General features: G+C 50.6%; 1 protein-coding gene across 6 annotated transcripts in view; it reads left to right on the top strand.

Moving 5' to 3' along the window:
* SEPTIN11 (septin 11) overlaps positions 1–15197 on the top strand; it is an 88511-nt gene that overhangs the window by 52206 nt on the left and 21108 nt on the right. For all 6 annotated transcript variants that reach the window (XR_006817402.1, XM_045997522.1, XM_045997518.1 and 3 more), the window contains exons 3-5: positions 1345–1540; positions 8809–8995; positions 12570–12731. Coding sequence is in view for 5 of the 6 variants with exons in the window: in XM_045997522.1 (XP_045853478.1) it covers positions 1345–1540; positions 8809–8995; positions 12570–12731 (545 nt within the window). In the remaining variant the exon portion in view is untranslated. The remainder of the gene's footprint in view (positions 1–1344; positions 1541–8808; positions 8996–12569; positions 12732–15197) is intronic.

The raw sequence follows: 15197 nt of genomic DNA, 5'->3' as shown, positions 1-15197 counted from the left end.
ATGGGGTTTGGATTTGTTGACAGAGTTGCAACATGTTGGCATGTTTAAAGTGAACTGAAAGTGTCATTGGACATATTCCAGATTTGAAAAATACAGGCATTCGTACGGGTCCTGTCTCTTGATTTCTGCCTCCCTCTTTCACCATCGCACTCGGTTGCGGCCGCCGCCGCCAAAGGGTAGGTTCTTCCTCCTTGCCAGTGGCTTGTAACTCGACAGAAGAATTAGGATTAGGAAAGAGTCTCGCTTGATACTGCTCGAAGGCCTGGCTGACGTGCTTGCTGCGCATTTGGGGTCCACATTTGCTTAGGGGAGCGGCCTGGGGTCCCTGCCGCTCTGGTTCACACGCGTCAGGGCTTCAGTGCACGCCGAGGTGAATTCTCGATGTGAATTAACACGGCCCTTGTTGCAGGCTTTTTCACCTCATTAACTTCCATCATCGCAGATTCCACCCGCAACCTGGAAACGCTGCCGAATACATGTTTTTCCGTCTTGACTCCAGTCGATAGGGAAGGAAAAACGGGAGTGATACGGAGGCGTCACGCAGACGCGTCCCTGTGACCGGAAAACACGAGGCGTGGGTTTTCTGTCGGATAGGGAAGTCGGGACGTCGTGTTTGTTGAGTGGAGGTGTTAGAGCCACACAAACTTGGGTGGAAACCGTGGCTCTGCCGCAGAACGGTGTGGCTCCGGGCAAGTCCCTTAAACTCCCCGGGCCTTACTGCCCTGTGAAATGGAGGGGACGGGAGCGCCTGTCTCATGGGGGCAGTGGTAGGATTTAAATGTGGTAATGCATCGGAAGCCGGGCCCTGGGGCCTGTCACAGAGTAACTTCCGCTGGCTCTGTTGCGGTCGCTGTCATGGCAAGAGTGTCGTCTTGAACACGTAATTCCTTTCAGCAGCGTTAGAGAGTCGGTCGAGGACATCTCAGAATGTAAGTGAGATTGGCCTTTTCCCCTGGTAATAGAAACAAACAATAGAGCATTTTTTCAAGTAAGGTAATTTTACACACGAGTATTTAGGAGAGGAAGACATACAGTTTATGTCTTTATAACGTACAAGCGGCACGGGCAAGCTTACGCATTCTTTTTCTCTATCCAGAGGTTAAGAAGAGCATCTCGATCTGTAAGTACAAGATCTTTTATGCTAAATGGTTCTTGGAACTCCTTGAGGCCTATCTAGGGAGGTCTTTGATAGCTTACACATGGAAAGAACTATCTTTTCATCATGGAATTTCTGGTGATACTTTTATGAAAATTTTACAAATACGAGTGAGAAATGTCTGATGAATTCGACTGATGTCCGCGAGGAACCGACACATTGTCTCCTGTCTCCCTTGTGGTCATCAGGTGAGACGGGGATCGGCAAATCCACGTTAATGGACACTTTATTCAACACCAAATTTGAAAGTGACCCAGCTACGCACAACGAACCAGGCGTCCGGTTAAAAGCCAGAAGTTACGAGCTTCAGGAAAGCAACGTACGGCTGAAGTTAACCATCGTGGACACCGTGGGATTTGGAGACCAGATAAATAAAGATGACAGGTACATCTCGGGGTTTCGTGGGGATATAAATGGACCAGGAGATGGCAGGGCCTGTCCTGGGTACATTCAAAGGCTTAATGTTCCCTAGTTATGGGGCTGGTCTCCTGTTACCCAGTAGAAAAGACATTCTTGTTCTCTGAGAAATTTTCTTAGAATGTTCTTCCCTGAGGTCTGAACCAGACAGCACAGTCGTTTCCCGCTAGTGTAAGGGGAAAATGGGACTTCTTAGAAGGACTAAGTCAGCTTACGGCGTTTTCCCAGGAGGGCCATGGAACTAGATATGGGGGCTTTCCCAGCAGGAACAGCAATCTAGAGAGACACCCAGTGATTCTACAGGACAGCTGGCAGACATCGCTGCCACGGGTCACCTCAGACAGTTTGGCACCCGTGGCACTGCGGGAAGGTTCTAGAAGCTCTAGTTCTGTCCCGGATAACTGAACGCCTTTACCGTCACTTGCAAGGAGAACAGGTGTGGCCTGCATGTGGCCCCTGTGGTGGGTTTCTCACTCCCTGCTTCCGGGTCTCGTGTGGCTGCCTCTGCTTGGTAGAAACTAAACCGCTTCTAGAACACCAGCCGTGAGAATCTGGGAAATGTGGTGGTTTTTGTTTCTTGCAACTCTGCAAAATAAGAAGGCATTAAAGGGGAGAGGAATGTGGAATGAGCATCTGCCACTAGCTCTCCTAGTCCCTGAGGCAGATTGGGATATTTGACTTAATCCCCAAATTCTTACAGATTTCAATGAAAACTGAGAGTTGATGGAAATCCTCTGTGAGAAGCCACGCCCCAGGATTAGGAGACCTGGGTTGCAGCCTGGATTCTACCAGTGACAGGGATGGGAATGTGGCAGTTTGTCTCACTTTAAGGGAGCGTCCCTGGACATTTGACACTGTGTATAGTCCTGTTCTTAGGCAGAGGCCTGAGGAAGGACGCCGTGAAAGGCAAGGCCTAGGACAGGGTGTGGTCATAAGGGGGTCATCCTGCATTTTGAAGTCCTTGGTCAAAGTGGTACCAGCTCCTAAAACCTCAGAGTGCAGAAAGCGCTTTAATGGCAGACGTGTTGAAAAAACTCTTGATTTCCAGCTGGGGCTGGATCTTGCCGCTGATGTGAGTGCTCCGTGTGAGGCACTGTGAGTCCTTCTGTGAAGTGTGTGGGGCTTCCTCGAGGCCCGTGGGGGGCGGGCAGCCTGTGGGTGCAGAACTGCCCAGTCGAGTGTGAACGACTGTGGTTTCAGTCCAGCCTGGTGAGGAATGTAGGTCGACTGGGTTAAACTTGCCCTCTCACTCCAGTGGGGTTTGTTAAGCTAATGAAGTAATAGATCCAGCGAAGTATACATGTGAAAGAAAGGACGCATTTAACCTGATTAAGAAATAAAGTATTTTCTAAGAATTGTGTTCCACTAGTTTGTACGTAGAGAGAGGCCGCTGCCTGCAAGTGAGTCTTACGTGCAAACCCATTCACATTCATGCAAACCCATTCACATAAACTTGAAGGTATAATTTTAAAATAATACCGTTAGTTTTTAGTTTTATAAAACACATACTCAGTTTATAAAGCCGAGGAAGTTTGGCTCTTCTCTCTGAGTTGCTGTGTGACTTTTTTTTTAAGATTGTATTTGTTTATTTGACAGACAGAGATCACAAGTAGGCAGAGAGGCAGGTGGAGAGAGAGGGAGAAGCAGGCTCCCCACTGACCAGAGAGCCTGATGTGGGACTCGATCCCAGGACCCTGGGATCATGACCTGAGCTGAAGGCAGAGGCTTAACCCACTGAGCCACCCAGGCGTCCCCTGCTGTATGCCTTTATGTGAGGGAAGCTGTTAATCTTGAAGCTGGTGGTCAACCAATATGTCCACGTCGGTCCCCAGATACTGTTCAAACTTCTCGTGATCACCCATCCTCTTCATCATTCTTAACACCAGATGTCTTATGACTATTTTAAATATGGTATTCATTTTCAAAAGAATTAGAGAAAGTTAAAATTGTCCCAGGTCCAAAGATGATTCTAGAAGGGGGCTTCCAGAGACATTTTTGTGCAGAGACAACATTGAGGGAATAAAACACCAAATCAGTAAGATATGTTTGCTTAGGGCTCAGAAATTTTATTAGTACCAGGGTTTGTTTTCTTTCTTTCTTTCTTTCTTTCTTTCTTTCTTTCTTTCTTTCTTTCTTTCTTTTTAAAATTTTCCTCAGAACTGTGTATATTATATGCATATGTTTTGTAAAGAGGAGCTTGAACTATTTTCGTCTAGAATGTGTATTGCCTAGAGATACTTTAACTATCTCGATATATATGAGCACCACAGTAATTGGGAAGAAATATTTAATTCATTCTCTAGCTGAGCTCCATTTTATCTATGGAGCAGTTTAAATGTTCTTCAATAAACATTGTGCCGTAAGAACAGCAGCGACTGTTAGATGTAGTGAGAAGGATTTCATCCCGCATCTGGTCAGAATGCGCTGTCTGTACATTGTGTCGGGTGGGGACAGCGACGCCCAGACGCTGCAGCTGAGGGCTGCTCTTAATTTATGGCCTCAGTGCCAGACAGTGATGGAGAGGTTCGCGCCTGAAGGCTGTTTGTGACGCCAAGTGACACAGAGGAAGGGAAGGCCTTGGCAACAGCAACAAGAGCACAGGTGCATTTTGGGGCCGGGGAGAGAGCCGGGGTTCCCTGTCGTTGGGCCGTCACCGTGTGCCCCGAGCGAGCGTGTCTCCGTCTCTCCGGCCCGCACGGGTTTCTCCCTGGGGTTGGAGGATGTCGTGTTTGTGCGCTCCCTGACTGGAAGGCAGTGACCGGACCTTCCTGCAGGAATGAGATCCGTCTTCCAGCATCTTTCTGCTCAGACTCCGCGTGCTCTTCCCCGCTCAGAGTCACGGCCTCGGTGGCTGCACGACTGCGTCTCCCCGAGCGGGGATTGGCCTTCAGCCTGCTGGTTTGCACGGGCCGGCACGGACAGCGAGCGGCTAACTGCACTACGGATTCTCACATTTGCAGCTGGAGGCCTCTTTAAGAAATTACTGACTCATTTGGGTCAAATAATAGTTTCCAAGGAGATTTAGAAGAGAGGAAGTGTGATATTAACCTAACCTAGATACCAAATACTTTTCTTCTTCTGAAATTTCTTGACGGCTGTTGCATAACCTCTTTAAATGGCATTTGGAGTTCTGTGCCCCAGAAGGCGTTGATACTGTTGACTCTAAGCCAAATGCCTGTTGTTTAAAAAATATTTTTTTTCGGACAGTCTGCTTCCATAAAAGACCTGGAAGTGAGGTATGCATTTTTGCATTGATACGTAACCGTATGGGAAGCAATGTGTTGTTTCTCTAAACCCGTGATTATTTTTACTGCTTTGGGGATGAGGCAAGCTTTTCGGCCATGAATGCGGGGCTTCAAGAATGTCCCGGCGTGTTTATGTAGGCTTCAGTCACGTCAGCATTCCTGCTTGAGGATCTGCCTGGGACAGAGCTGGCTAGAAGGAGACAGGAAGAGAGATCTGGTAAGGTTTCCTGTTGTGTTTAAGAGCAGGATTAACTCTTCATGGTTAAGGCCTTCTTCGTGTTGCTGTCTGTATTCTTCAGTTGAGAAGGGAAGGGTCTAGAGAAGAAGGTGAACCAAGTTTTGTCGTAGAGCTGGAAATAAAATAATTCACGTGCCCCACATTTGGGAAATGGGAGATACAGTGTCTGTGGCGTTTCCTAACTGTAACGGTGATCAGCCCCGAGGAGCAGGAATAATGGAAATCCTCAGACTCCACTTCTTTGTGTCAGAGTTATAAAATGGTAGCGAACTGGACCCCTTGGTCTCTGATTTCTGTTTTTACCACACTTTCTGGGGGAGGCGGTAGAGAGCTAAGGAAAACGAACTTCGACTCCCAGCCAGGCAGAGAAAACGAGGTGGTGGGCATGGGGCCACACATAAAATGGGGAGTCGGCCCCTGAACCATGCTGTTGGTTCTTCTGCAAGAATGATCAGCGGGTAGCTTGGGTGGGTAGAAAACACTGTATAAAATATTTTATTTTCCATCAGTTTCAGGGTCAGCCTCTGTATTTTATTGTGAATTTTGTGACTGGAGGTCAATGAAAAAATGAGTTGTGGGTAAAAAGGACTATCCCCATGCCTTAAAAGGAGACGATGTGACAATGTAAGGACTCGATTCTGTTTGCCCTCCTCCGCTGTCCTCTGCATGGTAGGACCACAGCCCAGAGATGTTGAAATTGGCCACACAGAAAATAAATCGGTGTCTCTTCTGTAAGAATGGATACTAGCAAAAGGCAGAATTGGGATTAAACTTCCTTATCTTTCTGACTGTGAATGTAGATCAGAAGTGGCAAGGAGTAGGAGGAGAGAGAGGGGCCGATCCTTTGTTTAAAGGATGGCGAGGGGGAGTGTAAAACTGCTTGCTGACTTCAACACAGGGAATAGCGATTTTAGGGAATAGTTCTCCTGGAATACATCTCTCTTAATTTGTTACAACAGTAAGAAGTTAAAGTTGGGGGTGCCTGGGTGGCTCAGTGGGTTAAAGCCTCTGCCTTCGGCTCAGGTCATGATCCCAGAGTTCTGGGATCGAGTCCCGCATTGGGCTCTCTGCTCCGCAGGGAGCCTGCTTCCTCCTCTCTCTCTGCCTTCTTCTCTGCCTAGTTGTGGTTTCTCTCTGTCAAATAAATATTAAAAAAAAAAAAAAAAGAGAAAGAAGTTAAAGTTGGTGTCATTTCTTGCTTGACTCTGTGTGTGGGCGCCATTGACCAAGCAAAGGAATCCAGGGACGTGTGGGTTTGGGGCTGAGGGGAGGAGACCAGTCTTGGACACGTGTGGTTAGAAGAGCCAAAGGCACCCCTCCAGCAGCTGGATGGATGAGGCTGAACCTCGAGTGAGAGATCTGGGCAACTAGCAGAGCTTTATGAATCGTCGTCACTTAGATGGTGAGTAAAACCCAGGAATACATGGGACTTTTCAGGGAACTCACGTAATGGGAAAAGGAGGAGGTTGGAAGATTAGCCAGAACTCCCTGACAGGCAAGGGCAGACGGAAATCCAGGATGTAAGAGAACAGAAGGTTTCTTGGGCTTTATAGACTCCAGGGCAGAGAGCTCCCTCACTGGAAAAGGGGAGATGTTATGCCTCCCATGTCTTGGAGGACCAGAATCAACACCAGAGGCAAGAGGGAAATTAATAGAAAGCAGAAACACACTTGGAGCGCTGCTGGGGGGAGGTGCTGAGAAGCTTAAAATCAGGAACCGGTGAGGCAGGAAGGAGCAATTGCTCACGAGCTGCTTTTCCTTTCCTTTCCTAAGAGGATGTTGGGGTTCCCCAAATGCATGACTCAGTGTCCGGAGACGGAAACATCAGGCCTTGGACGGGCACAGGTGGACCTCGGCGGAGCGGCCGGTCCACTTCCCCGCAGGGCACCGGCCCAGCAGCAGAACGGTTCCTGGGCGCTGGGTGCGGGTAGGGCTCCTTTCCCCCTTCTCTTTCTGAAAAGGCAGGCTGGCTTTTCTCTTATTTGTTACTGTTTGTTATTGTATTACTGTGAAATAGTTACATCTTACTCTTCTGGGCTCGTGCTTTACACACACTAGCTTATTGGTAACATTGTACCAAATTACTAGCTCTCTGATACAGGTGCTTCTTTGCCCTTGATGTACCGTTGAGGAAATCCACTCAGAGAGGTTAGTAACTGGCTCCAAGTCACATACATTCTCGGTTGTGGAGTTGGGATTGGTTTGGCTTGAATCCATGCTTCTAACCACTATCCTATGATAATTCACATGATTAATATTGTTATTTTATACCTGCTTGTGTTTTAACGTGGAAAACAGAGAAGGAACTTACCACTTGTTCATTCTTTCTATTAGATTTTATTGGGATTTCTGTTGTTATATTTAGAACCTTATCATTACGGAAGCATATCCTGTTTTTTCTTTAAACCCCTAAAGATTTTGTCTGCTCACATTGAATCAGTGGACTGTGATGAATCACTGAGGAAAAATACCAAAAAAACCTTTTTCTGAGTGCTTTCAGTTTTTGGTTATAAATGTGCTTTGTTTTCTTTGTTCATTCATTCTCTGAGGTGTCTGCTGTCCACATTATCAAAGATTTGTAGTTCCCTTTCACGGACTTCAGTTTAGTATATGAGTCAGGAGAGCGGAGTGTTGAAAGGTTTTTCTTTTTTTTTTTTAAGATTTTATTTTTATTTATTTGAGAGAGAGAGAGAGCATGAGAGGGGAGAAGGTCAGAGGGAGAAGCAGGCAGACTCCCCGCAGAGCTGGGAGCCCGACGTGGGACTTGATCCTGGGAACTCGGGATCACGACCTGAGCGGAAAGGCAGTGGCTTAACCAACTAAGCCACTCAGGCACCCAGGTTTTTATTTTTCTTAAAGCTTAACTCGTTCCTCAGCAAGGCGGTAAGTTTGGGGAGAATGAACCCGTTGTGTTCCGAGTAGACCCATCTCATTGGGGCTAACGCTGACTTCTGAGGAGTCCCCTGGGGACCTGAACGTTCGGGTGTACGGAACGCGGATTCCCAACGTCCTATCAGTGATTATGGTCAGTTAATAGGATCATACATAGTCATTCAAAACAGACTAGAATTACGTTTTGCTGAGAAGAGTTCAGAGTTTACCTCCGGATCATAAAGTGTCAGAGTTGGAAGTGATCTTGGAGCTCCTAATGCCATCCGCTTGTAGCGGAAACCGGGGAGAAGCCCGGGCTAGGTGAGAGCACGAGATCCCCTCCTGTCTGGGGGAATGGTGCGGACCGGGGAGCAGCTCCCGCTGGGCGACCCGCCGCCTGAGCCGGAAGAATCCCGTTGTCCGCACCCGAGTCCGCCAGCTGGCCCAGGCGGTCAGAGTCCCTTTCCTGAGACAGACCTGGAGACTGCGGCCCGGCCCAGCAGAAAGGCCCCGCGCTCTCAGCGGCATCTTCGGTGGAAGGGGACGGCGCGGCTGGCGGGAGGGGACAGCGCGGCTGGCGGGTTGGTGATCTCTGAGAGGTGGGATGAGCAGGGTGAGCACTGGGACGGCGTGTTGGGGTTGGGAGGCCGGCGGGATGCAGGCGCGGGCAGACGACCGCTGCGAGCTTGGCGGGGACAGTGCCCGGGCCGGGACGGCCGGAGAGCGGAGCTGCAGAGACGTCCCCGCCCGAGGGTGGGCGGCCTGGGGGCCGGGGACGCGCGGGGCCTCAGCTCACACGTGAGCGGGCATCTGTGGGGGAGGTGGGAGACCGGCCGCGGAGGGCTGACCCGCCGGCTGAGGCCTGTCCCGCACGCCCGCAGCTACAAGCCCATCGTGGAGTACATCGACGCACAGTTCGAGGCCTACCTGCAGGAGGAGCTGAAGATCCGGCGCTCGCTCTTCAACTACCACGACTCCAGGGTCCACGCCTGCCTCTACTTCATCGCCCCCACCGGCCACTCCCTGAAGTCCCTGGACCTGGTCACCATGAAGAAGCTGGACAGCAAGGTACGCCCTGCCCCGCCGCCCCTCTCCGTTCCGATGCGCTCTGTCCGGACGCCCTGGCTTGGTTTCCCCTTGAGTGTCATTCGCTTGTCGTTTGTTTCCGAGACGGTGTTCCACGGCAGTTTCGGTCCCCGCGGAGTCGCGAGGGAACCGAGATGCCCACATGCTGCTGCCCCACGCCCACGGCCCGGCCCACGGCGCCTCGTTACCGTCCGCGTCAGCCCGTCCTTGTTGGTGTAGGGTTCCCCGTGGTGGCGTCCGGGCGTGGGCTCGGCCACAGGGACAAAGAGCCGTCTCCCTCCTTACAGTGCCCAGAGTCATCTCCTGCCCTGGAACTCCCCGGCGCTCCTGCCTGTCGTCCCTGCCCCCTTCCTCCAACCCCGTAATTGTCTTTTCGGGTTTATGGAACAGTAGGGTTTAGCAATGTGAGAAAAAGGCTCCAAAACCTCTGGATGTTGGGCTCAACAAGATAAAACAAACAGAACCATGGTGCTCTTTACCAGGTATTTTTAGGTCTTAAATTAGCACCAGCAGGTGCTCAGATGAGGGCCGCGGAGTTATTTAGTGGAAGCTAAAAGTTATTTAGTGGAAGCTAAAAGGTCGTAGGAAGGGTTAAATTTAAGGAGATTGAAATATGAAGTCACAATTAGTTTATTTTCTTAAAAACTCTGAATTTCTTTTTTTCTTTGTTCTTTTAAAGATTTTTATTTATTAGAGAGTGAGCACCGCACAGGGGGTGCAGAGGGAGAGAGAGAAGCAGGCTCCCTGCCGAGCAGGGACCCCAATGCAGGACTCTGTCCCTGGGATCATGACCTGAGCCAAAGGCAGCAGCCTAACCAACTGAGCCACCCAGGCATCGCTTTCTAAATTTCTTTTTTAAAGGTCTTTAAAAGTTTGGCTTTAATAATTAGGAAGTTTTGAGTGGAAAAAAAAAAAGTGTTGATTTTTTTTTTTTAAACTCAGGTGATAAGGACAGTCCAGCTCCTTAGATTTAAAACTGAATTGCACCCATGTGTTTTTATTTTTTATTTATTTTTAAAAGATTTTAATTATTTATTTGACAGAGCACACAGCAGGCAGAGCAGCAGCAGAGGGAGAGGGGGAAGGAGAAGCAGACCCCCATGGGGCAGGGAGCCCAGTGTGGGACTCGATCCCAGGACCCTGGAATCATGATCTGAGCTGAAGGGATCACGACCTGAGCTGAAGGGAGAGGCTTTAACCCACTGAGCCACCCAGGCGTGCCCCCCCCCCCCCACCATGTGTTTTTACAAAGTAGTTTCCATTTGTCACCTGAGCTTTCCACATTAATAACCTCTCCCTTTCACGACATTTGAAGGAAAAGTCCTGATAAGTCTGATAACCGTTAGTGGTCTGTTTTACAATTACTCTGATGTTCATTTTGAAGTGGATGGAAGACAGAACGTTCTGAAAACGAAGAAGCACATGACATGGAAAGGCCACAGAAAGAAGCTGTGGTACTTTCTCTGCTAACCTCCTTCTTGAGTTCCACGAAGAGTCTTACCAGCTCCAGAGGGTTTTGTTGGGTGTTCTTTTTTGTCTAAACAAACACTGCTGGAAAGATGCTTTCTCTCCAGAGGAGCATGACGGAGAACACTCCGGAGACCAGCCTGTCCCCAGGCCTCTGTCTGGACTCGCTGCCAGAGCGCCGGCCGTGGCCGACGCAGAGCCAGGCTCCTCGGCCTCCAGCACGAGCAGACACGCGGCTTTACTGAGACATAGTCCGGTGGCATGAAGGGACCACTGCAGCTGGCGCGTTCTCCCGAGAACAGAGAGAAGCCCTTCTCCATCGCCTTTCTTTCAGCTGCACTTAGCCACGGACGGTGGAGGGATCTGGGCCGCGAGGCGGGCTCCCTGCGCTGTCCTGTCCTGGCGACAGGGCTGGCCAATGGGCAGAGAAGGAGGCCGGTCCGAGGGCTGTGGACCAAGCCCACAGCCAGGGGGATATTTAACAGCAGGGTCATGCTTAGTAGAGTTGAACTGAAAAGGGAGAAAAATAAGGCAAAGCAAACCCAGCTGGAAGCAAACAAACAGGGTTAGACTGCTTGCCAAGATCGCTGTTGCTGTGGAGCCGGGCGTGTGGGCTGCATCTCAAAATGGTATTTGCAAAAACGTTTGTCAATAGAAACAGAGTGAAAAGTTCAGGCTCTTAACTATACCAATCACAAATCTGTGGTAATTTCAGAAAAGATTTTCAAGCACCCGCCACTGAGGATGATTTTAGATCTAAATTGCTTGATTCATCTATCTACTCTGATCAAGAAACTATGAAACTCTGCCATTTTGTGTGTGTGATGGTCACTGAGTGCTAAGCACGTACAGAAGGCAGCCAGGGAGAACAACGGGGAAGTCCTCGCGTCCGACCCTCACATTTCCCCACCACCAGTGTTTCCCGCAGTCTGTGACTTGCCGGGTGAGCCCAAGCAGGAGGGTAGGAGTGTGTGGGGAACAGGGGAAGAGTAGGGTTTTCTATCCACATGTCTTCTCACGGGGATGGATCAGGGATTTTAATTTGGCTCTTGGAATAAAAGAAGCAAAGGAAGGCAGATGTGACCAAGAAAACCTTGGGAAAGACCCTCTCATTCCCTTGCTAGGATTTCTCACCGAGTCTGACCCCTTTCCCCCCGAGCTGGGTGGGGAGCATGACCCCAGGTACTGGATGTCGTAGCGTCTCACTGAAAGCTCCGTACCTACCACGGAGTGGAAGACAGTTACTCCTAAAAAAGGAATTTAAAAAAATGTGCTGTGTGGACGGTGCTGGGGAAGGTTGGAAGAATGAGCAACGTTGGGGTTCGGGGTTTGTGCTTGAGGGCGTCCCTGGCTCTCAACGCCAGGCTTCCTGCCACGGTTGGCAAACTCTGCCTTCTTCCTGGTCTGTGTAGCCCCTGCTCAGAAAGCGAGCCTTGTCTTTGGAGCTAGGTCTTGTTCTGGCATGAAGACGTAATGTGCTAGAAGCCGGTGTTTCAAAAGAAGTTGTTGGTGTGATTTTGAAAATTTATTTTAAAAGTAGTTGAAACTGGTTTTATTTTGGTGAACATGGTGGCTCTCCACCTCGGGCAGTCATTAGAAGAAAAGAGAGGATCTTACTCTGGGAGAGCGGGCTATTCCGCTGTTCTCACTAACACAGGCTCGGCTGTTACGCTGTAGGGACGTGAAGAAATCGAGCTCCTGAAGAAATCGAGCTCCTGAAGTAGCGGGGAGAGGGCTAAAAGGAGGGGTTGGTTATTCAAAGAATAGGCTTCTTTGTTACCGCTATTTGTCATAGAGTAACACTTCCTTCTAGGCTGTAAAAAAAGGAAAGAAACCCACGAGGCAGCACAGAAGAGGAAATGACAAGTGCGCTCTCAGTACCAGACGGGAGGAAGTAAAAGTGTTCCCAGATGGAGCTCCGAGATTATCCCGTGTCTCCCTAATATTGCATCTGGGCAGAAAGTCTGATTCTCAGTCTCGTCTGTTTTTTTAAGTGAAGCTTTACAGCTTTGTTGTTTATTATGTTTCATTCATTTGTCGTATTTTTCTTCCATGGGAATCGTGTCAAAGTGGATGCGTCTGTTCACAGGTGAACATCATTCCGATCATTGCGAAAGCCGACACCATCGCCAAGAACGAGCTGCACAAGTTCAAGAGTAAGATCATGAGTGAGCTCGTCAGCAACGGGGTCCAGATATACCAGTTCCCCACGGATGAGGAGACGGTGGCAGAGATCAACGCGACAATGAGCGTAAGTCCTCGGCTGCGGAAGGGCTGCCCGTGATTTCCTGGAAGCTTTTCTTGGTGGCAGCGCCGTAGAGTGACGAGAACCCTGGGCCGGGAATCTGATCCTTCAGTGTGGCCCAGCCTGGCACTGTGGCAAGGCCCTTAGCCACCCTGCTCCCCCGGGGCCCCCGTCCGTCAGAGGGGAAAGCGAGGCAAGCCGATCTCCAGCTTCCTTCCCACTCCCGCAGGTGGGAGTCCCGTGGCCGATCCCATGGGAAGCGCCCATGGGTGCCCGCCCAGCACCACCTCACGCAAAGCAGCTTAAAGGACGTAGATCTCTGCTCGTTTCTGGCTTTGTTGGCAGAAATACGTCCACCCGCCTCTTTTCGGTTTCTGTGATGGGTTCCTGCCTTCCCTCCTCCCCGTTTCTCCTACCCTTTCCTCGTCGTTGGCTTAACTGGCCGTTGAGGTCTGAGTTCTTCACCTCACAGGCAGGATGGTCGGAGAGAAGTGACTGAAGAAAGCTTCAGCAGTTCTCAAGTGTGTCTGCAGCCTGGTGTCTCGGGGTGAGCCTTCGTGCTGCCGCTGATAGCCGAGCCTCTCCCGCTGCCTCTCTTGTATCTCACAGCCGTGGCTCATCTCGGGGTCACGATTACTATACATCCTTTTTTCCTTTTAGGACGGCGTAACTTCTGTAGAAGTCGCGTTCTTTGCACATAGTAAATGCCCAATGATGGTTTTTGGAATTCTTAAAATTGTATTCTTAAAATTCTTAAAATCAGGGTTTACTGAATCTTAGATTCAGTAAAATGTAATTAGAAGCTATTAAGTAAGTCGCCTGTCCCTGGATACATGTTAAAGATGATTCAGAAGTTCGCTAGTGGCAGCGGAAGTCAGTCTGGATGTTAAATTGCGGTAGGTTGAACTATGTTCTACTTCCTTAGATCTGGTCATGAAAGGTGTCTAATGAAGGCATTACTAAATGCACTAAAGACACTTTTTAAAAAATTAACAGCCTTACAATGAGATATGATTGGTACACTGTACAGTTTACCACTTAACGCATACAGTTCGGTGGATTTTAGTATTTTCAGAGTCGTACAGACATCGCCACCAGTCCAGAACATTTTCATCACCCCAGAGGAGAATTGTGTACCTTTCAGCCGTCGGCCCTGTAGCCATCCCAGCCCTAGGCAAGCACACTCTGCTTTTATTTATTTATTCGACAGAGAGAGGTCACAAGTAGGCAGAGAGGCAGGCAGAGAGATAGAAGGAAGTAGGCTCCCTGCTGAGCAGAGAGCCCGACGCGGGGCTCGATCCCAGGACCCTGGGATCACGACCTGAGCCGAAGGCAGAGGCTTTAACCCACTGAGCCACCCAGGCGCCCCTCACACTGCTTTTTTATCTCTTGTATATTTGCCCGAGCTGGACCTTGCTCTGAAGGGGACGCGTGCTGCCGTCCGCCTGGAGAGTTGGATGACTTGGTCAAAGCTAAGAGCAGCCCTGAGACTTCAGCCCTGGCCTCGCATCTGCGTTGTCTGCCGTGGTAATTTAGGAGAACAGGGTTATTCCACAAATCTTGTTTCGTCAGTTCGGCTCGCGGACTTTTCTGTACACCGCTGTTACCGTTCGGGGAGGAATTTCTTCCTAAGCTACTGCCGACGTGACTAGGACTCCGGCAGCCAGTGCCGCTCCCGCCGTGTCCGGGCTGCTGTGTGGATTTCGAATGCAGGAGCTCCTGACAGCAGAGAGAGCCCGGCTCCACCTGCTGCAGGCGGGCGCCCTCTGAGTTGTGAGACCCCCGGTGCTGGCCACGCTCCTGCGGGCGGGATAGTGAAGGCTCTGGAACTCCTGGAAGCTGGAGATGCTTCCTGCGGCGATGGCCTGAGGGGCTGTGAGAGGAAGGTCGTCCTAGGGGAGCGTGACTGTCCCTGTTCGGAAGACGGAGCTGAAGCGAGCCGGGGAGGGGCAGTGAGGGTTTGGCCATCAGGTCCGCGTTGTAGCAAGTGCCCGGCGCAGGAGCCCGTTCCCGTCCCAGCGGACCAGAGTCCGTGTCCTTACGCTTGGCAGAGCCGCGGCAGAGCAGTCCCTGAGCAGGACCGAACCGGGGCGCGTCCGTGGCTCCGTGTCCGGACCCTGCGGTCGTGCACACCAAGAGCTGCGGAACGATTGCGCCCCCAATGTTCCTGACGTCTGTGGGGCATTGGCCGCGCAGCAGCCGCTAGTCCGGTGGGTGGGAGCTGTTCCTGCTGCCTCGCGTGGGGACGAGGCTGCAGCCCGGCCCGTCGCGGGCCCCGCGGCCGCTGAACCACCAGCTGGCGGTACCCGTCATCGGAAGTTCGCGCCGCCCGGGCTGCTCTGCTGCAGGGCGGCGGCCTGGGAGGTCAGTGCCGGAGCCGGGAGACAACGGGAGTGAGCATCATCTCATGGTCTCTGTCCGCCTCCCCATCCCTTTAAATCATTTTGGATGGTCGTCCCCTGAATTTGTGTT

The sequence above is a fragment of the Meles meles genome, chromosome 2 (assembly GCF_922984935.1).
Source record: "Meles meles chromosome 2, mMelMel3.1 paternal haplotype, whole genome shotgun sequence".
Classification (NCBI taxonomy): Eukaryota; Metazoa; Chordata; class Mammalia; order Carnivora; family Mustelidae; genus Meles; species Meles meles.
The sequence above is the reverse complement of the archived record's forward strand: the minus strand, read 5'-3'. Positions and strand labels throughout refer to the sequence as shown.